At 43.1% G+C, this 25,217-nt stretch overlaps 1 protein-coding gene across 2 annotated transcripts; it reads left to right on the forward strand.

Moving 5' to 3' along the window:
- Positions 1 to 1,567: 1,567 nt before the first annotated feature.
- Positions 1,568 to 23,787, forward strand: LOC120055815 (segment polarity protein dishevelled homolog DVL-3-like). 2 transcript variants are annotated; one of them, XM_039003803.1, is made up of 15 exons: positions 1,568 to 2,122; positions 15,126 to 15,195; positions 16,254 to 16,390; positions 16,663 to 16,775; positions 17,082 to 17,214; positions 17,348 to 17,438; positions 18,108 to 18,177; positions 18,377 to 18,516; positions 18,913 to 18,989; positions 19,198 to 19,265; positions 19,395 to 19,544; positions 19,844 to 19,975; positions 20,197 to 20,364; positions 20,495 to 20,716; positions 22,427 to 23,787. In XM_039003803.1, the coding sequence occupies exons 1-15, from the start codon at positions 1,962 to 1,964 to the stop codon at positions 22,801 to 22,803; spliced, it is 2,109 nt and encodes a 702-aa protein (XP_038859731.1). In that variant the 5' UTR covers positions 1,568 to 1,961; the 3' UTR covers positions 22,804 to 23,787. The 2 variants fall into 2 exon arrangements, with proteins under 2 accessions (XP_038859731.1, XP_038859732.1); XM_039003804.1 differs by having other exon boundaries at positions 16,254 to 16,375.
- The last annotated feature ends 1,430 nt before the right edge of the window (positions 23,788 to 25,217 follow it).

Below are 25,217 nucleotides of genomic sequence, written 5' to 3' on the forward strand. Positions count from 1 at the left end.
AATTAGATGTTTTTGGTCACTACCCCAAAAAGCATGGTAAACAACTACCATGCTTTCATGTTTCACTACATGCTGCTAGTACAAAACCATGGTATTGTTTTTATTTTACTACCATTGTTGGCAAATCCCTTGGCAAATCTACCCTTGGCAAATCCATGGTTCCAGTGGTGTAAAGTACTTAAGTAAAAATACTTGAAAGTACTACTTAAGTAGTGTTTTTTGGGTATCTGTAATTTACTATTTATATTTTTGAACTTTTACTTTTACTTCACTACATTCCTAAAGAAAATCATGTACTTTTTACTCCATACATTTTCCCTTACACTTAAAAGTACTCGTTGAATTTTGAGTGCTTAGCAGGACAGGAAAATTGCCTAATTCACACATTTATCAAGAGAACATCCCTGGTTATCTCTATCTGGCAGACTCACTAAACAGATACTTTGTTCGTAAATTATGTCTGATTGTTGGAACATGCCCCTGGCTATCCGTACATTTTAAAAAATACAAAAAAATTATGCCATCTGGTTGGCTTTATATAAGGAATTTGAAATCATTTATACTTTTACTTTTGATATCTAAGTATATTTTAGCAATTACATTTAGTTTTGATACTTAAGTATATTTAAAACTAAAAACTTTTAGACTTTTACTCAAGTAGTATTTTACTGGGTGACTTTCACTTTTACTTGAGTCATTTTCTATTAAGGTATCTTTACTTTTACTCAAGTATGACAATTGGGTACTTTTTCCACCACTTTATAGTTGATTTGTGTACTATGGTAGCTAGTACAATGAAACAAATGTTTTTTTGTTCACTACCATGGCAGGAAAATGCCATGTTAGTACAATGAAAAAACTACCACGGTACTATCATGTTTTTTTGGTCACTACAATGGCAGGAAAATACCATGGTATTTGCACCAGTACCATGGTATTTTCCTGCCATGGTAGTTGACCCCAAAAACATGGTATTTTTTTCATTTTACTACCATGGTACATTTTTGTAAGGGTGACGCTACCCTACAGAGTGCTGCTGAGGCTACTGTAGACATTCAAAACAGTGCGTTTTAATCAATTATTTGGTGAAATGTGAATATATTTAGCATAGTTTTATCACTATTTTTATTTTTATGAAATTCACAGAGGATGGTCCTCCCCTTCCTCCTCTTGAGAAGCCTCCACGGGAATATCAACATAATGTGAAAACGGTGCATTTCTACATTTTGTATAAAAATAATAACTATGAGATTAACAGTGGGGAGCAAGAAAATCCCTTCCTTTGGGCTAGAAACTCCTTGCATGTTTTGAAAATCCCTGTTTTTTTTGTTTTTTTTAAAACTTTTAATTCTACCCTGTGCTGTCACAGAGAAGCACATTAGGACCTTATATTTTTAACCACAGATCATAAAAACGCGCTGTTTTCACATGTGTAGACTGGTTTAGTGCTGGAGATTATGAATAGAAGGTTCAAAAGTGGCGCAATTTCCCTTTAAACCAAGTCGATTATTTTTCTTCCCTCCTCTCCGATAGAGGGAGAACTTTTGGGTTTGGGTTGGTGTTTGTTTTTGTAGACTGCATTCTGAACTCGGGAGGAAGGATTCTTCGTGTGTATTCAACAAAATAACTGCTAGCTAGCTCGAAAAACGACTGCGTAAATTCACATTTAGCCAAGATTTGAAAGTAGTTACACGCATTTGGCTCTTTTTCAAATTGGTAAAATAATATCAGGGTACATAGCTAATCAGTCGTCGTCTGGCTGGACCTTTGTGGAGCAAGGTGCTTCTGAATAGCTAGCTAGCTAACGTTAGCTAATAGGATTCAAAAGAACAACTGGAAGCTAGCTTGCTGGCTAGCCAGAAAGCCGGGGGAATCAGCACCACGGGGAGCCGGGGCCCGAGAGGGAGCCATCCAGGCCCGCGGCTTGATGTACCCTGCCTGCCTCGCACCAGCAGCCCACAATGGGGGAGACCAAAGTCATATATCACCTCGACGACCAGGAAACACCCTACCTGGTCAAATTGGCAGTGCCCGCTGACAGGGTCACACTTGCGGACTTCAAAAATGTTCTGAAGAAACCCAACTACAAGTTCTTCTTCAAATCTATGGATGACGATTTTGGGTGAGCATTATTAGCAAGCAGCGTATTATGGTAGTTAACTACTGTATGTAGCAAGCTATTCTTTCAGTCTAAACCACAGATGAAATAATCATAATCTTTTTCAAAACTGTTACTATAGCCAACTAACCAACGTCTCAATGTTCATCATCATGAATGATGATCATGGCTTGAGTTTTATTCCTTTGTTTAGCATTATTCGTCTCTCTGTTCTATTTCTTTTTTGCTTGTGACTAACGTAAGTTAGCTACAAAAGCCAAAGTTAGGTCTGACAGAATTAACGTTAATACATAATCGTGTAACCGACAATTATGGGTAATAGCCATGACAAAAATAATGTAAACGTTTTAATACATTTATTTTAGTAGGGGGTGGATTTAACGTAATTTTCAAGTAAATATAATTTACCCAATAGCAGTTACTTATTTTACTGTACATAATTTTAGGAGTAGAACTGCAGGCAAGGAGAAACTAACGTTAAAGTAATTTCCAAAAGTTCCCAGCGGTCAAAACCATTCATTTTCGAGCTGTCGTTAAAGCTGTGTTGTATTTTTAAAAGATGCATTACAACAAGCTCAACACATTTTGTAATAAAAATTATACATTTGACAATAGCCGTGTCCATTTGCATGACAATTAATGTTACCCAAAATTCCATAATCGTTACAGCCATACACGATCAAAATTCCCAATAATCGTGAAACCAGTATGGGACAAAGGAGATGATGAATATGATGATCTCCTCTCTGCCCAGAAAACTACAATTCAAGCTACCATTCACCAGCTCTGCAAGCATTATGTCAAAATACATTCTTTACTTAACAAATACGCCAGCAACTATCATCACTTACTGCCGTTAAGGTCTGTATGTACTTCAAGAAAAGTATAAATAAACATTTACAAGCAACCGGAACATTGAATTGTTTTTCTGCAAGAAGAGGTGTATATTTTCAATCTACTGATGTGTGCAACTTAAACACAAGCACATAGTTCTTACATAGTTGGTTAGTAATAAAACATCACAATGAGTATGTTTACATGCACAGCAATAATTCAATATTACATTTATTATGGCAGTAGGCAGATTATGCAATAGTCATGTAAACATCTTACTCTGCTTATTTTAAAACCCATTGCAGTCTTAGGCCTGTCTAAGGGAAGGGTGGTTCTTCTAAGCTATATGGAATTGTTTTAAGGTCATACCAAGGATCATTTAGCTATTTGATTTTGAATTTTAAGACCCCTTGAAGTATAATAAAGAAAAAATATATTTATTTGATTACCTTTATTTGGCCTTACTGCAATTAGCACATACAAACGCATTGAATAACAGATTTGCTACATGGAACAGATAGTCCCCCCCAAAAATCGAAAGGAAGTTTGTTCTGAAGTGTCTGTCCTATATCTTAGAGATAAAAGAAAGATCAGGAAACATGATATATATTTTTTTTAACATGTATTTAACCCCTTATTTTTGGCACTAAACAGTCTCCATATATACTTCTTTCATTTTTTTTCAACTAATACCAGGGGACCTTCAGATGGGTCTTGAGGCCCATGGGTGTCCTAGAACAAAACTCCACAGAGGGTGTGTTCCATTAGTGTGTAGCCCAAACTTTTCGGACGCTGCAGACAGAAGTTGGCAGATCGGCTGTACCGACTTCAAACGAGTCCCAAGACGCGTGTGGGGGTCGTAGAGCAAAACGGAAAACACCATGGTGTTTGTGAGAGTCACATTTTTCGATAGAGGGGTAGGCCAAACCATTTGGACGCTACAGATTTTGTTGGAAGACTGATTTTCGGGATGTCTCATGGTCTGACCAACACTGCTTTAGCTCTGTGACCTTTCACCACAGATGCGGAAGTGTGACATCGGCGGATATGGTGAATTGAGACACTTCCAATGCAAAAAACTATCTCTAGCTTAAACGGACAGATTTTATTATTATGCTAATTATATTTGCACGGGGGCGCGGACATCAACTCTATGGGGCTAATCGGCGTAAGTTCAAAATCTAAGTAAGCATACGTTGATTAAAACACCTGGTTTTCTGAGCAATCTTTCAAATTATGAAGACATGTAAATGCCTTATTCGGCGTTCCAGCTGTGTATTTGACTTGTGCATGTGCTAGCACCAGCCGAGCGAGCCTCCCTCTTTAGCGCGAGTGAAGTAAGTTCGAAACAACTGAATCTGTGTGTCTTAGAAGTAGTTTCCACATGCAAGCTATATGTCTGAACTCTGAATCAAATATGCTTCCCAAAAATAACATGGTTGCTGTAATAAAACATTTATTATGATTGGCGATTTTTCTTCATTTATCAGAGTGCCTCTGGGAGCCTGATTTCAGATCTGTCCGTGTAAACAGGATTATTATGGAAATCGTTCTTCTTGCAAAGCATGTACATGTTTTAATCAAACTATTATATTAATCTAACTATCCACAATATTAATGTAACCGTACTCTACGGTGCAGAGCGTTACATTTTAAATGTGAATGATTCTCATTGCGATACGGTTCTAGAAAAATACATCTAAATTATTTCGCAAATGCAAAATACACTGTCTTAACCCTATAAAGGTGTGTATCAATTTCATGTTTTTTGATAATTATTTCTCACTGACATGAAAGATAAGGTCCATATGCTTCCAAAACCTTACCGCAAGCGATGCGTGTTAATGTTCAGACCAAGCGTCGGGGCTCTTAACAGAACTCCCCGTAATAAAGACTCCATCGTCCTATGACTCTTATGTGTAATGGAACTGAGTCATGATCAAGGGGTAGTCAGAACTAGCTCCACAACTTTTCAGATTATTCCACATTTAGCTTTATCAGAGTTATACAGCAAGTAACTGCATGCTTTTCATGATCAGTACACATAAATTGATCATGTAATTTCATATAATTGAGTGTAACGTTAGCCCATTCATTTGGAATGTAGCTAGTTAGCTAAACAAACAATGTGTCATTTAGCTTGCTTCATCAGAGATTAGGCTTTTTGGAAAGAGCTTGACATTGTCAGGTAAAGTTGTCAGTCGGACTTCTGCCATCGCCACTACAGTGCCTTTTATAAAAGTATTCATCCCCCTTTGAATTTTTCCTATTTTGTTGCATTACAACCTGTAATTTTAAATTGATTTTTATTTGGATTTCATGTAATAGACATACACAAAATAGTCCAAATTGGTGAAGTGAAATGAAAAAAATAACTAAAAGAGAAAAAAAACGGAAAAGTGGTGCGTGCATATGTATTCACCCCCTTTGCTATGAAGCCCCTAAATAAGATCTGGTGCAACCAATTACTTTCAGAAGTCACATAATTAGATTGCACACAGGTGGACTTCATTTAAGTTTCACATGATCTCAGTATATATACACCTGTTCTGAAAGGCCCCAGAGTCTGCAACACCACCAAGCAAGGGGAACCATGAAGACCAAGGAGCTCTCCAAAGAGGTCAGGGACAAAGTTGTGGATAAGTACAGATCAGGGTTGGGTTATAAAATATCAGAAACTTTGAACATCCCACGGAGCACCATTTAAATACGTTATTAAAAAATGGAAAGAATATGGCACCCCAACAAACCTGCCAAGAGAGGGCCGCCCACCAAAATTCACGGACCAGGCAAGGAGGGCATTAATCAGAGAGGCAACAAAGAGACCAAAGATAACCCTGATGGAGCTGCAAAGCTCCACAGCGGAGATTGGAGTATCTGTCCATAGGATCACTTTAAGACATACACTCCACACTGGGCTTTACGGAAGAGTGGTCAGAAAAAAGCCATTGCTTAAAGAAAAAAATAAGCAAACACGTTTGGTGTTCACCAAAGGGCATGTGAGAGACTAAAATTTAGCTTTTTGGCCATCAAGGAAAATGCTAAGTCTGGCGCAAACCCAACACCTCTCATCACCCCGAGAACACCATCCCATGAAGCATGGTGGTGGCAGCATCATGCTGTGGGGATGTTTTTCATTGGCAGGGACTGGGAAACTGGTCAGAATTGAAGGAATGATGGATGGCGCTAAATACAGGGAAATTCTTGAGGGACACCTGTTTCGGTCTTCCAGAGATTTGAGACTGGGACGGAGATTCACCTTCCAGCAGGACAATGACCCTAAGCATACTGCTAAAGCAACACTCGAGTGGTTTATGGGGGAAACATTTAAATGTCTTGGAATGGCCTGGTCAAAGCCCAGACCTCAATCCAATTGAGAATCTGTGGTATGACTTAAAGATTACTGTACACCAGCGGAACCCATCCAACTTGAAGGAGCTGGAGCAGTTTCGCCTTGAAGAATGGGCAAAAATCCCAGTGGCTAGATGTGCCAAGCTTATAGAGACACCCCAAGAGACCTGCAGTTGTAATTGCTGCAAAATGTGGCTCTACAAAGTATTGACTTTGGGGGAGTGAATAGTTATGCATGCTCAAGTTTTCTGTTTTTTTGTCTTATTTCTTGTTTCACAGTCAAACAAATATTTTTCATCTTCAAAGTAATAGGCATGCTGTGTAAATCAAATTATACAAACCCCCCAAAAATCCATTTTAATTCTAGGTTGTAAGGCAACAAAATAGGAAAAATGCCAAGCCACTGTATATACTGAGTGTACAAAACATTAGGAACACTCTGCTAATAGACTTGGGTGGTATACCCTATACCGGGGTATTTGGAAATAGCCACGGGATGTTTTTTTTCAATACCGTTGAAACAATTTCTTTGAAGTTTTTAAATAAAATAATATTTGTTGATACTTTTGAAGTAAATGCCTGCAGTCAACTTGTGTAATACGTTAGGAGATAAAAGCAGATTGCGTTGTTCATTTCACCTGTCACATTAATTACATAATAAAGATTACCTTAGTTCTCCAGAACAGTTGAGCCAGTCAAGTGTTTGTTTGTAAATAGCACAACGTGAGAAAGCGGGAGCTGTGTATTGACAAGGGTCGCGTTTTATATTGAAAGTTACATTTGTTTTGCTTCAATACAAATCAGCGTTTTTAAGCCTTTTAATTGAGACATTGATTGTGTATGTGTGCCATTCAGAGAGAGGGTGAATGGGCAAGACAAAAGATTTAAGTGCCTTTTTGAATTGGGTATGGTAGTAGGTGCCAGGAGCACCGGTTTGTCTAAAGAACTGCAACGCTGCTGGGTTTTTCATGCTCAACGGTTTCCTGTGTGTATCAAGAATGGTACGTCACCCAAAGGATATCCAGCCAACTTGACACAGCTGTGGGAAGCATTGGAGTCAACATGTGCCAGTATCCATGTGGAACTCTTTCGACCCTTTGTAGAGTCCATGCCCTGACGAATTGAGGCTGAGGGCAGAAAGGGGGGAGTGGCCAATGGCTCTGTCTCCGACTGAAATTTTAGTGGCCGACCTCTTGGCCGCAGAGGCAAAATGTTGCTGTTATAACTCCCTAGAGGCGATTTGACGCACCGGTCCGTCAATCTAAGTAACATAATAAAAAATACCTATCAAAATCCAGCAGTTTAAGCTAGAGGTACGTATCTGTTTTTTGCATTGGATCTGTCTCAATCCACCATAAAGTATTTTCCCCTTTCTGATTTTTTTTTTCTTCTGTTTTTGCATATTTTTGATACTGAATGTTATCAGATCTTCAACCAAAACCTAATATTATATAAAGGGAACATGAGTTTACTAATAACAAAAAAAGTACTTATTTTATTTATTTAATTAACAAAGTTATGCAACACCCAATTCCCCTTTGTGTAAAACTAATTGCCCCGTTACACTCAATAACTGGTTGTGCCACCTTTAGCTGTAATGACTGCAACCAAATGCTGTTGTTGATCGGTCTCTCACATCGCTGTGGGGTGATTTTGGCCCACTCTTGCATGCAGAACTGTTTTAACTCAGCGACCTTTGTGGGTTTTCAAGCATGAACTGCTAATTTCAAGTCCTGCCACAACATCTCAATTGGGATTAGATCTGGACTTTGACAAGGCCATTCCAAAACGTCAAGTCCATTGCTTTTTAACCATTTTCATGTAGACTTGATTGTGTGTTTTGGATCATTGTCTTGCTGCATGACATGACCCAGCTGCGTTTCAGCTCAAGGATCGATGGCCTGACATTCTCCTGTATAATTCTCTGATGGAGAGCAGAATTATTGGTTCCTTCTGTTAAGGCAAGTTGTCAACAAAGCATCCCCAAACCATCACACTACCACCAGCATGCCTGACCGTTGGTATAAGGTTTTTATTGTGGAATGCAGTGTTTGGTTTGATTGGTGATTAGTTGTTCGATGGGGTTGAGGTCAGGGCTCTGTGCAGGCCAGTCAAGTTCTTCCACACCAATCTCGACAAACCAGTTCTGTATGGACCTCGCTTTGTGCACAGGGGCATTGTCATGCTGAAACAGGAAAGGGCTTTCCCCAAACTATTGCCACAAAGTTGGAAGGACAGAATCGTCTGGAAAGTCATTGTATGCTGTAGTGTGTTCACTTGAACTAAGGGGCCTAACCCGAACCATGAAAAAACAGCCCCAGACCATTATTCCTCCTCCACCAAACTTTACAGTTGGCACTATGCATTCAGTCAGGTAGCATTCTCCTGGCATCTGCCAAATACAGTTTAGTCCGTCGTACTGCCAGATGGTGAAACGTGATTCATCATTCCAGAGAACGAGTTTCCACTGCTCCAGAGTCCAATGGTGGCGAGCTTTACGCCACTCCAGCCGAAGCTTGGCATTGTGCATGGTGATCTTAGGCTTGTATACGGCTGCTTGGCCATGGAAACCCATTTCAGGAAGATCCCGACGAACAGTTCTTGTGCTGACGTGGCTTCCAGGCAGTTTGACATATTTGATATCAGTTTTTTTATATTTTTTTTTTGGAGTGGTTGCAACGATTTAGAAGCAGCGTGAATATAGGGGAAACACTTTAGAAACTTTTGTGAAAGTTAGAAAAGTATATTTTCAACCACAACTCCTGCAGCCTTGTTAGCATGCTCAAGCGTACCTGCTCGAGTTGAGGACTCACTGGACGGTGTATTATATTCGATTATGCTGTGGCTTTTTAAAATATATTTTTTTAAATGTGTAGACCGACAAGCTGTCGAAAGTGACACATGCAGTATGCACCTGGTGGGAGTTGTAGTTCTAATGAAACAGTAGTAACTTTTCAGCTTCTTGCTTCTTCATAGCTGTCCAATACGTTGAAAACTGGCATATGGTAAGTCAATTCACATGGTATCGACATTTTGACCAAGTTTAAACTTGTGTTTGACACATGCATTAAGGGAGAAAGGACCACAATAATGGTCTCCTCTTTCTTTCTGTTGTTGTCAAAAAGGAATGCAGACTGGTTGGACCCAATGGTCGGTCACTTACTCTGGAATGCCATGTTTTTCACTGGCTGGTTTACAAGCCAGCCCTTACGCATGTCTGAAATGGGAAAGGAACCTCTAGTCTCAATGAGTCCATCTCCCATTCCATCACAGAAAATGTCTTCACTTAGATTTTTGAGTGTACTATCACTTTAACATCAGGAATGTGCTTTGGATAAAGTGTTTGGGTGTTTTAAAATACGGAAGGCTATATATCAGTGCCATGTCAGAAATAGGTTACCTCAGTGTTGACCACTTTAGTTAAGTGAAACACTTCAATGGTCTGTTTTGGAGAATGGCTGAAACATTTAGTGATATTTTTGTTTGTTTTGGTGTTCGGCAAGGTTTTTTGGGGTCTGTGCGCACATTTTTTTATCGAGGCAAGCCCGATGTCGGTTTAAGTCGTAGCTCCGGTGATTGGTCAACAGTAGGGATTATTCAATGAAGGGTTTGTTGTCATTCAACGAGAGACAAATCGCATATGCAACATTTTTTCCACTTGAGAAATACTGCTCCACACATCTTAGTTAGATGTAAAATAGCCTGACTAAGATTTCTTGAGTCATCTTCGATTAATTCTGACTCTTTTGAGGAAGTGTTTCAAAATTGACAAATAGTACTATTGCTATTTTTCTGGTTTTTCAGGCGAAGCTCTTTTAAGGGAGTATGCGAGCACACTCCTTGTTTTGCCTGTCCGAGTATGGTTAGGCGCCAGCCGTACTGAAGCTTGCTGACGCCTTTATGCCTAGCTGTCTAGCAAGACAGTGGAGAAATACAAAGTATTTTGCCAGATTGAGCTCCTGGTAGAATTCCAACTCCTCTGAGGGTCAGGATTGAGGGGTTCATATACAGTACCAGTGAAAAGTTTAGACACCTACTCATTCCAGGGTCTTTCTTTTATTTGTACTATTATCTATATTTTAGAATAATAGTGAAGACATCAAAACTATGAAATGACACATGGAATCATGGAGTAACAAAAAGTGTTAAATCAAAATATATTTTTGATTCTTCAAAGTAGCCACACTTTCCCTTGATGATAGCTTTGCATACTCTTGGCATTCTCTCAACCAGCTTCATGAGGAAGGCTTTTCCAACAGTCTTGAAGGAGTTCCCACATATGCTGAGCACTTGTGGGCTGCTTTTCCTTCACTCTGCGGTCCAACTCATCCCAAACCATCTCAATTGGGTTGAGGTCAGGTGATTGTGGAGGCCAGGTCATCTGATGCAGCACTCCATCACTCTCCGTCTTGTTCAAATATCCCTGACACAGCCTGGAGGTGTGTTTTGGGTCATTGTCTTGTTGAAAAACAAATCATAGTCCCACTAAGCACAAACCAGATGGGATGGCGTATCGCTGCAGAATGCTGTGGTAGCCATGCTGGTTAAGTGTGCCTTGAATTCTAAATAAATCACATACAATGTCACCAGCAAAGCACCATCACACCTCCTCCTCCATGCTTCACGGTGGGAACCACACCTGCAGATATCATCCGTTCACCTACTCGGTGTCTCACAAAGACACTGCGGTTGGAACCAAAAATTGCAAATTTGGACTCATCAGACCAAAGGACAGATTTCTACCGGTCTAATGTCCATTGCTTGTGTTTCTTGGCCCAAGCAAGTGTCTTCTTATTGGTGTCCTTTAAGTATTGGTTTCTCTTTAGCAATTAGACCGTGAAGGTCTGATTCACGCAGTCTCCTCTGAACAGTTGATGTTGAGATGAGGGCCTCCCGGGTGGCGCAGTGGTCTAGGGCACTGCATCGCAGTGCTAACTGCGCCACCAGAGTCTCTGGGTTCGCGCCCAGGCTCTGTCGCAGCCGGCCGCGACCGGGAGGTCCGTGGGGCGACGCACAATTGGCATAGCGTCGTCCGGGTTAGGGAGGGTTTGGCCGGTAGGGATATCCTTGTCTCATCGCGCTCCAGCGACTCCTGTGGCGGGCCGGGCGCAGTGCGCGCCAACCAAGGGGGCCAGGTACACGGTGTTTCCTCCGACACATTGGTGCGGCTGGCTTCCGGGTTGGAGGCGCGCTGTGTTAAGAAGCAGTACGGCTGGTTGGGTTGTGCTTCGGAGGACGCATGGCTTTCGACCTTCGTCTCTCCCGAGCCCGTACGGGAGTTGTAGCGATGAGACAAGGTAGTAATTACTAGCGATTGGATACCACGAAAATTGGGGAGAAAATGGGATAAAAAAATTAAAAAAAAGATGTTGAGATGTGTCTGTTACTTGAACTGAAGCATTTATTTGGCCTTTCAATCTGAGGTGGAGTTAACTCTAATGAACTTATCGTCTGCAGCAGAGGTAACTCTGGGTCTTCTTTTCCAGTGTCGGTTCTCATGAGAGCCAGTTTCATCATAGCGCTTGATGGTTTTTGCGACTGCACTGGAATAAACGTTCAAAGTTCTTGAAATGTTCCATATTGACTGACCTTCATGTCTTATGATGGACTGTCATTTCTCTTTGCTTATTTGAGCTGTTCTTTCCATAATATGGACTTGGTCTTTTACCAAACAGGGCTATCTTCTGTATAACCCCCCACCTAGTCACAACATTGGCTCAAACGCATTAACCTTTCTGGCGCAGGCTTTCCGCTAGGGACCCACCTCGACAACATGCGGTGAAATTGCAGAGCGCCAAATTCAAAATACAGAAATAGTCATAATAAACATTCATAAAAATACAAGTGTTATACATCGGCTTAAAGATTAACTTCTTGTTAATCCAGCCGCATTGTCAGATTTCAAAAAAGCTTTACGGCGAAAGCAATCTATGCGATTATCTGAGGACAGCGCCCCGCTTACAAAAGCATACAAACATTTTGTAGAGTAGAGGAGTCACGAAAGTCAGAAATGGCGATTAAAATTAATCACTTGCCTTTGAAGATCTTCATCTGGTTGCAGTCACAAGAGTCCCAGCTACACAATAAATGTTTGTTTTGTTCGATAAAGTCCCTCTTTATATCCCAAAAACTCAGTTTTGTTGGCACGTTTTGTTCAGTAATCCACTGGCTCAAAGGCGGTCAAAACATGCAGACGAATACATCCTAATAGTACCGGTAAAGTTCGGCGAAACATGTCAAACAATGTTTATAATTATTCCTCAGGTTGTCAATTGTCTAAATAATCGATAATATTTCAACCGGACAATGGCGTATTCAATAGAAAGGAAAAACAACGAAGGGCGCACACTCGGTCACGGGCGCAAACCAGCACTGCATGATTCTACAGTCCACTGACAGAAAGGTCTCATTCTTCTTAATTTTTTCAAAAAAAATGCTTGAAACAATGTCTAAAGACTGTTGACATCTAGTGGAAGCCATAGGAACTGCAATCTGGGTCCTAACCCATTAGATACTCTATAGGCATTCAATTGAAAATACCCACATCAAAAATCCCACTTCCTGGATGGATTTTCCTCTGGTTTTCCCCTGCCATATCAGTTCTGTTATACTCACAGACATTATTTTAACAGTTTTGGAAACTTATGTGTTTTTTATCCAAATCTACCAATTATATGCATATCCTAGCTTCTGGGCCTGAGTAACAGGCAGTTTACTTTGGGCACGCTTCTCATCCAGACGTCGAAATACTGCCCCCAAGCCATAAGAAGTTTTAAGAAGGAAAAATTCCACAAATTAACTTTTAACAAGGCACACCTGTTAATTGAAATGCATTCCAGGTGACAACCTCATGAAGCTGGTTGAGAGAATGCGAAGAGTGTGCAAAGCTGTCATCAAGGCAAAGGGTAGCTACTTTGAAGAATCTCAAATATAACATATTTAGGTTTGTTTGAAACTTTTTTGGTTACTAAATGATTCCATTGTGTGTTATTTCATAGTTTTGATGTCTTGACTATTACTCTACAATAGAGTAAGAATAAAGAAAAACCCTTGAATGAGTAGGTGTGTCCAAACTTTTGACTGGTACTGTATTTGATTTCAAACCGGTCTGCAAATTGCATTGAAGAACTCTATTGACAGCGTGTTAGATTGGAATTTGAGACTGCAGGTTTGTTTGTTTTGTTGTGTTTAACCTCTACACACACACACATATATACATATTGTTGTTTAATATCAAATCTTATACTGAACAAAAATGTATACGCAACAATTTCAAAGGTTTTACTGAGTTTCAGTTTCAATAATGTAATAGGTCAATTGAAATAAATAAATTAGGCCCTAATCTATGGATTTCACGTGACTGGGAATACAGATATGCATCTGTTGGTTGCAGATGCCTTTTTAATAAAGGTAGGGGCGTGGATCAGAACCAGAAAGCCAGTCAGTACCTGTGACCACCATTTTTCTCATGCTGCATGATATATCTCCTTAGCATCAAGTTGATCATGGTGTTGATTGTGGAATGTAGTCCCACTCCTCTTCAATGGCTGTGCGAACTTGCTTGATATTGGTGGAAACTAACACGCTGTCGTACACGTCGATCCATAGAATCCCAAATATGCCCAATGGGTGACATGTCTGGTAAGTATGAAGGACTGGGACATTTTCAGCTTCTGGGAATTGTGTACAGAACCTTGTGACATGGCGTCTTGCATTATCATGCTGAAACATGAGGTGATGGTGGTGGATGAATGGCACGACGATGGGCCTCCAGGATCTCGTCACGGTATCTCTGTGCATTCATATTGCCATCAATAAAATGCAATTGTGCCTCGTAGCTTATGCCTGCCCATAACACAACCCCACCACCACCATGGGGCACTCTGTTCACAACGTTGACATCAGCAAACCGCTCGCCTACACAACGCCGTACGCTGTCTGCCATTTGCCCAGTGCAATTGAAACCGGGATTAATCCGTGAAGCACACTTCTCCAGAGTGTCGTTGGCCACCGAATGTGAGCATTTGCCCACTGAAGTCAGGTCAATTCTTCGGTTGTGCAAACCCACAGTATCATCTGTCTGGGTGGCTGATATCAGACAATCCCGCAGGTGAAGAAACTGGATGTGGAGGTCCTGGGTTGGCGTGGTTACATGTGGTCTGCGGTCGTGAGGCCGGTTGGACGTACTTCCAAATTCTCAAACAACTTTGGAGGCGGCTTATGGTAGAGAAATGGACATTCAATTCTCTGGCAACAGCTCTGGTCGATATTCCAGCGGTCTTCATGCCAATTGCACGCTCCATCAGAACTTGAGACATCTGTGGCGTTGCACGTTTTGGAGTTGCTTTTTATTGTCCCCAGCACAAGGATCATGCTGTTTAATCAGCTTCTTGATATGACACACCTGTCAGGTGGATGGACTATCTTGGCAAAGGAGAAATGCTGGGATGTAAACAATTTGTGCACAATTTGAGAGAAATAAGCTTTTTGTGCGAATGGAACATTTCTGGGATCTTTTATTTCAGCTTCATGAAACATTGGTCCAACACTTTCACGTTGCGTTTTATATTTTTGTCCAGTGTGGTAACTAGCTAGCACAGTAATGTAACAAATGAGAGTGCAGAAGCTGGAAACATTAGGCCAATATGTTTTTACCATCAGACTAATTATTAGAATGTCTTTGTGGTATTGGTCCAAAGCAGGGATTTTAGACTGTTTTCCTATTGTTGGGACCGGGAGTGTTTCTAAGTGTTTTTGCATTCCTTACCAGCATTTGTGTACACATGGTGAGTCAATGTTGCATTCTCTCTTTCCCTTGCAGGGTAGTGAAAGAAGAGATATCTGATGACAATGCCAAACTACCTTGTTTTAATGGCCGTGTGGTATCTTGGGTAAGCGCGCACACACACACACTTCATCTTTGTCTTAAGTGTTTGTCAATGACAACCATCTGTTGGGGCTGCTATTGACCCCAAACAGCACTCCGTCCCTAGAGAGAAGCCCCGCCCATCTGTCTGATAATATCATTACTACATAATGATGTTAGGAATAACAGTGGCACACACAGAAGATGCACGCACACACACACACACACTGTTTCTCTCACGCATTCTGTATCTCGTCAATCTTTCTAACTCCCTTCCAAATACACTAGTTATTTATGTCTCTGTAGAACTCCTACATTTCTCATCTCACACACGGACCAATGATCCAATCTCTCCATGACTGAGCCATCTGGTTCTTTGCTCTGCCTCTCTTATCCTCGGTTTCTCCGTTTTGAGATCTGATTAAGAGGAACTGAAATCACAGGATCGTAGACATCACTCCAAAATAAAGGGCTTCACTGCGCCTAATGAGGAGATTGAATCACAAGTCACAGAGTGGCGAAATGAAGGAGGGGTTTGTTTAAGAAGGAAATGGTTTGTGTGTGTGGGGAGGGGGGGGGGGGGGGGTAGGCCAACCTTGTTACCATAACTAGGGAAATCTCTGGGCCCTAGTTATTGGCTTTATTCCGTACAGTGCGTGGTCAGGAAAGGAATGACAGTCGTCTCTGTTCATGTTTCTGTACGTTTATCTCAGTTTTAATGTCACGTGCACAAGTGCAGTGAAATGCCTTTCTGGCAAGCTCTAAACCCAACAGTTCAGTAATCGACATCAATGTAGTACTGAAAATAACATGAGGTAGAACAAAAATCTGTCTGGATGTGTGATAGGCAGAGACAGAGGCAAGGCCAATCTGATCAAGCTAAACATATTAAGTTCTAGTGAAATGTTTGGTATCCAGGGTGTCTCTGTCTGTCACCTAGGTTACAGACCTGGCTTGCTGTAAAATGTATTTGTGAAAAAAAAAGCTGCATAGTGCATGTAAATAAAATTTGAATGATTCTTAGATTGAGGGTGTGTGATTCTTAGGGTCTCAAAGTTGGTCTGTCTACCTCTGTGTCCTCAGCTGGTGTCGGGGGACGGTGCTCACTCAGATGGTGGTTCTGTGGTCGAGAGTTTGTCCGAGTTGCCGCCACCCCCCCTGGAGAGGACTGGGGGCATCGGGGAGTCCAGACCCCCCTCTTATCAGTCAGTTCTCTCTAGGTTGTGTGTGTTTAGCTGTCTCCATGGCGCACACATTTTGACTTTGTTTGCGTTTCTGTTTGGCTGTGTGTGAGAGATGTTGTGCGTGTGAGTAAGTGGGTTTGTCTCCGAGTGTCTTTATAGGCTTAGTCTTGATGAATAATCTCCATTGTGCTTCTAATATCTGCTGAATAACCATGACAACGGTGAGCACAACAACATTTTCTCAATGGGGAAATAATGACCTCTGTGACCACCCCCCCTCTTTCCTCCCCCTCCATTTCTCACTGCAGCGGGAAGGCCACAGGTGAACCAGACTCGTTGGACAACGAGACGGAGACGGGCTCGATGGTGTCCCAGAGGAGAGCGAGGGAGCGACCGCGCCGGAAACACACTCGCGAGCACGGTCAGAGAGCAGTCGGCGCCCTCCAGTTCCTCTCACTCAGAATTTCTCTCTCTTCCTCAGAATTTCTCAACTATACTGTCCAGTTCCCCGCCTGACACGGGATCTAGTTGTTGGATAGGTGTATGAGCCGTACAGCCATATTCCACCCAGACTAACAAGGGGCAATGTGGAGCTATTACCATCGCTTTATACCTATCCAAACTACATGAAGTGCCCAGAGGCTGATTAGGAACTGGGCATATAGCGCTGTGATTGTGAGCCCCTCCCCTGTGTCACTCTTGTCACCTCCTCTCTCACCAACTGCAGGTGGGAGGAATGGCTACTCGCGGGTGGGCCGAGGGGCGGAGCTGGGCCAATACGACAGCTGCTCGTCCTTCATGAGCAGCGAGCTGGAGTCCACCAGCTGCTTCGACTCTGAGGATGACGACGCCACCAGCCGGTGAGAACTTCCTAGATAACCATTACGCAACGTTCCGCCAACCTCCACTTTCTTGCCTCCTGTATATTTTACTTAATACCTTTGGTTCTCGCAGGTTATCCTTACTGTAACCTTATTGAACTTTGTCCCACAGGTTCAGCAGTTCCACAGAACAGAGCTCCTCTCGCCTGATGAGGCGACACCGCCGGCGCCGCCGGAAACCCAAAACATCCAACATGGAAAGGGTGAGATGGGCAGACACACGCCAGGGTTTCCGTTAGCCAGTTATTGCTGGCTTTTGGCCAAATAAAATGAAAAGCCAATAAATATAATTGTTGCCTGCCAAATTGACCGGGAGTACAAAACAACTCTAGGCAGGCTATCAGTGCGTCACCCACCACTTTACAATGTGTGCGGGAGGCAGTATGCATTTTGAAAACATACTTCATATTTTGAGGCATGTCTTCCCTTGCTTGAAAATCCGACCATAGAAACGTGGAGGCAAATATTTTATAAAGACTTCATAGGCGGCACGTGAGTTCTTAAAGTTTAGGGAAGCATGCAGTTTATCCTACGATTTCTACCGATCTGCATGTCAGTTATGATTTTCATATGTGCGTTTTTGTCGAACAGTTTCATTTCAATAACTATTTTAATTTCTTAAAGCATTGTCACGTGGTTAAAGGGATACTTCGGGATTTTGGGAATGAGGCCCTTTATCTACTTCCCCAGAGTCAGGTGAACTTGTGGATACCATTTTTATGGCTCCGTGTCCAGTATGAAGTTAGCTTAATGACTGGAAGTCTATGGGTATCTATTTCTCAAAGGGCCTGTAAATTAAGATCTCCCCGGTCACGTTGTCCGGTGACACACACACTTTCTGACCTCTCTCGCCCCCCTTTCCTTCTTTCTAGTCGTCATCATTCAGCAGCGTCACAGACTCCACCATGTCACTGAACATCATCACTGTCACTCTGAACATGGGTAAGTATTTCTCTGTGGCTGTCTTTCTCTCTCTCTCTATTCTGCTGCCTCTATTTCCTGATAACTTGCAATAAAGCTTTACATAGTCCTCCTGACCACTCATTCTTTTTCATTGTCTTTCTCGCTCGCTCTGCCCCTCACTCTCTCTTCCTTCCTCTTTCTCTCTCTCTCTGTATCTCTCTCTCTCCCCCCTCTGTAGAGAAGTATAACTTCCTGGGCATCAGCATCGTGGGGCAGAGCAACGAGAGGGGCGACGGGGGCATCTACATCGGCTCCATCATGAAGGGAGGGGCGGTGGCCGCAGACGGCCGCATTGAGCCTGGAGACATGCTACTGCAGGTGCGTTGAAACCAGAGTGAATTAAGTGGCTCCCATTGGACATTACAGCAGGGTGATCAAACGGTTGAAGTCAGGGTTGTGTTCACAAAGCACCAAATGGAAGAAAGTCGACTGAAGCGAAGGAATCTACCTAAATATGTCCAATAAGAAAATGCTTGTTTTTGTTTTCAGTTTCAAAGCATTTTGCTATGGTGAACCCTAATGAATACGACCCACTTTAGCCCGGCTAAACTCGACCCCACGATTTACGATGGCGTTGAGCGGGCAACTACTGTTTTTTCATCAAAAACTACTGATTTCAGCACCCAGAACAGCCCACAATTACCCAGAACAGCCCACAATTACCCAGAACAATGCCGTAGAGAGACTGAGAGACTGTCTCCGCCCTCCTAACAGGTGAACGACATCAACTTTGAGAACATGAACAACGACGACGCGGTTCGAGTGCTGAGGGACATCGTACACAAGCCAGGGTGAGTCACACCACAACAAACACACTCAAGTTGCCACAAGTCTTAGGACTTATTAAACCTGTATTTTTAGCTTTCACTATCTTTTGGTGTTGTATTCCATCTGTAAAAAGACAGGTGCAAGTTTTGCCACTTTGCCTAAGCTGTATAAACATGGCGTTGTGAGCATTGCCAGCTCTGTGTTAACTGTGTGTGTAAACTCTGTTTACAGCCCCATCACTCTGACTGTGGCTAAGTGCTGGGACCCTAACCCTCGGAGCTGCTTTGCTCTGCCAAGAAGTGAGTATTCACCTGCCGTGCTTCCTCTCACAACACACCCACGAATGTAAGACTATTATTATTATTTTTTGTGTGTGTTTCGTGAAGTCTATGTACTATGTCGAACCCCTCGTTTTTCTCCCCCGACAGGTGAGCCAATCCGACCCATTGACCCTGCTGCCTGGGTGTCCCACACTGCGGCGATGACGGGGGTGTACCCTGCTTATGGCATGAGCCCATCGATGAGCACGGTCACCTCCACCAGCTCCTCCATCGGCAGCTCCGTCCCCGAGACCGAACGTGAGTCCCACACCTGGGTCCTGTCAAAACTGACCCAATTAAACTGTATTTAAAACACTCTCAATCTTGCTTTATTGTGTCATGAAATCTACAGTTGAGGACAGGCTAGTATGCGAAGGAGAACATAATGTAATGTCTGTCACAAGTTCAGCTAATATTTGAAAGTCCCACAAAACTGCCATACACTGGAACACCTACGTCCTATCAAAACTGCCGCACTGTCCCGTTGTAAACCTGTAAACCACGATACCTACCTTCGCTAAGCCCAGTAACCCACCTCCCGATTTTGCTCCTCGCAGGCTTCGACGATTTCCACCTGTCCATCCACAGTGACATGTCAACTGTCGCCAAGGCCATGGCTTCCCCGGAGTCGGGCCTGGAGGTGCGAGACAGGATGTGGCTGAAGATCACCATCGCCAACGCCTTCATAGGTACGCTCACTCTCCTTTTCCTCTCGGTCTCTCTCTACCTCTCTCTCACCGTCCGTCTTCCTGTCCTCTGGTTTTTCACTTTCTCCTTTTTGTCTAGTTGTCTGTCTGTATGCCCCCATTTTATGTCCGGCTTTGTCTCTTCTACCTAGTTTGTGGGTTAATTGCCATGGAATGTGTATTTTGTGTCTAGACTCATATGTTTTGTGTTTCTGTATCCAAAGGCTCAGATGTGGTGGACTGGCTCTTTCATCACATGGAGGGATTCTCGGACCGACGGGAGGCAAGGAAGTACGCCAGTAACCTGCTCAAGGCCGGCTACATCCGCCACACCGTCAACAAGATCACCTTCTCTGAGCAATGCTACTACACCTTCGGAGACCTCTGTGGCAGTAAGCGTTTTCACTAGATCCTCATTGTATTTCATGGTTTGAAAACAACGCCTAGTCCCTAGCCCTTCTGTGTTTGCAGACAAAACGGCAACATTGATATTCATGATAACTCGATCTCTCTCTCTCTCAGACATGACCCACCTCTCTCTGCACGACCATGATGGCTCCAGCGGCGGGGCGTCGGACCAGGACACCCTGCCCCCTCTGCCCCACCCTGGGGCTGCCCCCTGGCCCATGTCCCTGCCCTACCAGTTTTCCATCGCCCACCCCTACAACCCCCAGCCCCAACACGACCTGCCCCAGGGCTTCCCGGGAGTAGGGGCGGGCAGTGCTGGCAGCCAACACAGCGAAGGTGAGGAGAGCTGGGACTCACCAGCAGTATTCAATCATACCCAGACACTAAGAGAGGGGGAACAAGTTTGAATTAACCAACACTACGGCCACTTTGTTAAAAAAATAAAAATAATAAAAAAAAATCAATCAATACTATCGTAACAATATTTTTTAACTTATTGGCCAGTAAATATCAATGAATCTGTTGGCCCAGGCATAAATCATATATCTCTCCCATGAGCCTACCTCAAAACGGGGTCACTGCTTCTTACATCACTGCACTAGCATGCCTGACAGAGCTCACAATGTAAAATGATGATATAGAAAAACTTGAAAAAATAAGATTAATGACAGGAGTATTGCAGTAATAGATCATGTAATTTTAATGTATGTCTTCACTCAACATATTCAGTCATGCATGCAGCAAAGCCAGAACATACACCCAGTCATTCATAAAACACTTGCAGTCATGTATGAAGGATAAATACTTGAGTATAATTAGTCTATTTCAGCCACACCTGTTGCTGACGGGTGTATAAAATCGAGCACACAGCCATGCAATCTCCATAGACAAACATTGGCAGTAGAAGGGCCTTACTGAAAAGCTCTGTGACTTTCAATGTGGCACTGTCATAGCATGCCACCTTTCCAACAAGTCAGTTCTTCAAATTTCTGCCCTGCTAGAGCTGCCCCAGTCTACTGTAAGTGCTGTTATTGTGAAGTGAAAACGTCTAGGCATAACAACGGCTCAGCCGCGAAGTGGTAGGCCACACAAGCTCACAGAACGGGACTGTCGTGTGCTGAAGGGCGTAGCTCGTAAAAATAATCTGTCCTCAGTTGCAACACTCACTACAGCATTCCAAACTGCCTCTGGAAGCCACGTCAGCACAATAAATGTTCGTCAGGAGCTTTATGAAATGGGTTTCCATGGCCGAGCAGCCTCACACAAGCCTAAGATTACCATGCGCCATGCCAAGCTTCGGCTGGAGTGGTGTAAAGCTCGCCGCCATTGGACTCTGGAGCAGTGGAAACGCGTTCTCTGGAGTGATGAATCACGCTTCACCATTTGGCAGTCCGACAGACGAATCTGGGTTTGGCGGATGCCAGGAAAACACTACCTGCCCCAATGCATAGTCCCAACTGTAAAGTTTGGTGGAGGAGGAATAATGGTCTGGGGCTGTTTTTTCATGGTTGGGGCTAGGCCTCTTAGTTCCAGTGAAGGGAAATCTTAATGATACAGCATACAATGACATTCTAGACGATTCTGTGCTTCCAACTTTGTGGCAACAGTTTGGGGAAAGGCTTTCCTGTTTCAGCATGACAATGCCCCTGTGCACAAGCGAGGTCCATACAGAAATGGTTTATTGAGATCGGTGTGGAAGAACTTGACTGGCTTGCACAGAGCCCTGACCTCGACCTAAACCCCATCGAACTCCTTTGGGATGAATTGGAACGCCGACTGCAAGCTAGGCCTAATCGCCCAACAACATCACCTCACTAATGCTCTTGTGGCTGAATGAAAGCAGGTCTTGCAGCAATGTTCCACCGTCTAGTGGAAAGCCTTACCAGAAGACTAAAGGCTGTTATAGCAGCAAGGGGGGGGGCAACTCTATATTAATGCCCTTGATTTTGGAATGAGATGTTTGACGAGCAGCTGTCCACATACTTTTGGTTATGTAGTGTAGTTGGATTCTAACACACTTTCTTTGTTTTGCTCCCCTGTCTCCAGGGAGCAGCGGCTCCAACTGCAGTAAGACCGAGGGCCGAGGCGGTGCCGGGGGCTCCAAGTCGGGTGGGAGTGGCAGCGAATCAGAGATCAGGAGCCATCGGGTCCCCAGCGAGCGCTCTGTGGCCCCTAGCGAGCGCAGCATCCGCAGTTCCTACAGCCATCGAAGCGCACACTCGTCCCACTCACTGGCCTACAGCCCTGGCTTGGTCTATGGCCCCCCAGGCCTGCCTCCTAACCCCCCCCACCTGGCCACAGCTGCTCCAGGAGCCCCACCAGGCCGACAGCTGGCCAACGCTCCCCCAGAGCTCACCGGCTCCCGCCAGTCCCTGCGCATGGCCGTAGGCAACCGCGGCGAGTTCTTTGTCGACGTCATGTGACGCAGGTTATGTCATAGGCGCACCACATAATGGTGGTTAGGGATTTTTTGTTTAGTGCTGAGGGGGACAGACAGGAGGAGGAAGTCTCTAGAAAATCACAGTTGGGGTCAATGTCATTTCCTTTTGATTTGCCAGAATTGAAATGGAATTGAGCCCAACCCTGCTGGAAATGTCCTCTTGCTCTTGTGCTCCTGAGGGTGTATCTGATTCGCTATACTTTCTTCAGTGAAGAACCCCCCCCCACCCTCGCAGATGGAATCAAAGCGCCTTTTCTCAGTTTCCTCCCTGTGAGACGAGTTGTGCTTGGGTCGTGACAGGGAGGGAGGCCTGGGGAACAGCTGGGGATGACTTGGCGCTTTTCTACGTGGATGTTTTTCATTTGTTCTTTTCTCTAGCTCCACGTCCTGTCCTCCCCAACCGTAGTCCGCCAGAGACAAAGTAAAAAAAATAAAAATAAAAACTCCTCTCCATACATCCTTTCACCTAAAATTTGAAAATGAACACTAACCTTTGAACCTTACGTGTACTTTTGTTTGTTTGTATGACTATGAAAAAGAATGAAAAGTTAAATAATGTAGTGCAAAAGAATTGAGGCCCTTTCTGTTCTTATGTTTTTATCATAGCTGGTCGCCGATACATGTAGTTTCTTTTTCAACACTTAACATGAGCTTCCAGCTTAGACTGATTTTAAAAGTACATTTTCGTCTTAAGTTTTCTTACCAACTCTTTCACACTACTCCAGTGTTTCCCAAACTCGGTCCTGGGGACCCCAAGGGGTGCACAATTAGCTTTTTGCCCTAGCAGTACACAGCTGATTCAATAATCAATTTATCATCAAGCTTTGATCATTTGAATCAGCAATGTAGTGCTATGGCAAAAAGAAACAGTGCACCACTTGGGGGTCCCCAGGACTGAGTTTAGGAAACACTGCACTACTCTTGAGAAAATGTATTTTTATTTATAAATATAGTTTTATGACTTTAAGTTGGTTGTGTTGTGTTTTTGTGTGTGTGTGCGTGCGCAAGAAACCTGGAGTTTTCCAGGTGGGCGTAGGGACATTATTTGCACAAGCAAGGAATTTCAGTCTGAGAAGGAATGTGAAGGCAATATAGCTTGCAGATGTGTGCGTAGGCTTGACCTGACCATGTCTATTATTTTTTTGTTTGTTCAAGCTTCCTTTGAACTGGGTGACCCGCTGCATCATCAAAAAGTTTCCAAATGTAGAGGTCTAGATTTGAGGACACTTTTTTTTATGAGGGGAATATGATATGGGAGCATAACTTGAAGTATTTTGAGATGAATTTGGTAGGTCTGCATCATACATGAATCTGATGTGGAATTCCTACATTATGTAGGGATACAAATTGAATGTGCAGGAAACAAAATGATATCCTGCTGCAGTAGGCAAAATAAATTACCAATGTGCTTATCTTCAGGGTACCGTTTGTCCATTCCCAGTTCAGTTTAACGCCCCATCCCCATCATATATCTTTATTTTATTAACAAACAGAGGAATGCGTACATGCAAACTTTTTACATGGCCAGGAATCCTACATAAACTAGCCTTTTTCCTTGTTTCGACCATGGCGTTTGTCAGTCGTGACTGGTCTAGGAACATACAGAGAAGGAGTTGTCCATAATAATAAACTCCTCCCGAAGTGCGAGGCATTTCATTGTCTGCTTTCTCTGACCTGAAGGGAGATCAAAGAAGTGGTGGAGACTGAGTGGGTGGTCTGGGTTGGAGATTATTGCGTTTTTATCGCTGTATAGCGCGTTCGTACAGTAGGTGAGGGGGATTCAATCGAAGTGCGAAACTTGAAAGTACTTGTGGTTTGGTAGAGCGAAATGACACCAGTGTGCTCCGAAGAGGAAAGAACGATATGTAGTCTCATATCACTCCCATACCGCACAGATTCTATTTTTTTCCGTTATAGAGTACTCTTAAATTGTACACTGAACAAAAACAAACGTAACATGCAACAATTTCAAATATTTTACTTAGATTGTATAACGAAAATCAGTCAATTTAATTAAATTCATTAGGCCCTATTCTATGGATTTCACATGACTGGGAATATCTGTTGGTCACATACTTTAGGGAAAATAGGAAGAAAAGAAGTAGGGGTGTGTATAACAACTAGTCCGTATCTGGTGTGACCTCAATTTGCCTCATGCAACACGACACATCTCCACATAGTTGATAAAAGTGTTGATTGTGGCCTGTGTAAATGTTGTCCCACTGTGCGAAGTTGCTGGATATTGGTGGTAACTGGAACACGCTGTCTCAGAGTATTCCAAACATGCTCAATGGGTGACATGTCTGGTGAGTGTGCAGGCCATGGAAGAACTGGGACTGCTTCCAGGAATTGTGTACAGATCCTTGCATTATGTTGAGGTGATGGCGGCGGATGAAT

Source organism: Salvelinus namaycush, chromosome 11 (assembly GCF_016432855.1).
Source record: "Salvelinus namaycush isolate Seneca chromosome 11, SaNama_1.0, whole genome shotgun sequence".
Taxonomy (NCBI): domain Eukaryota; kingdom Metazoa; phylum Chordata; class Actinopteri; order Salmoniformes; family Salmonidae; genus Salvelinus; species Salvelinus namaycush.

Bases quoted from the DNA above. Each gene is read 5' to 3' on its own strand.
- LOC120055815 (XM_039003803.1), top strand. From the start codon at position 1,962: ATGGGGGAGACCAAAGTCATATATCACCTCGACGACCAGGAAACACCC. The intron at 18,178-18,376 runs GTAAGTATTTCT...CCCCCTCTGTAG, and splicing joins CACTGTCACTCTGAACATGG to AGAAGTATAACTTCCTGGGC. The intron at 20,717-22,426 runs GTGAGGAGAGCT...CCCTGTCTCCAG, and splicing joins TGGCAGCCAACACAGCGAAG to GGAGCAGCGGCTCCAACTGC.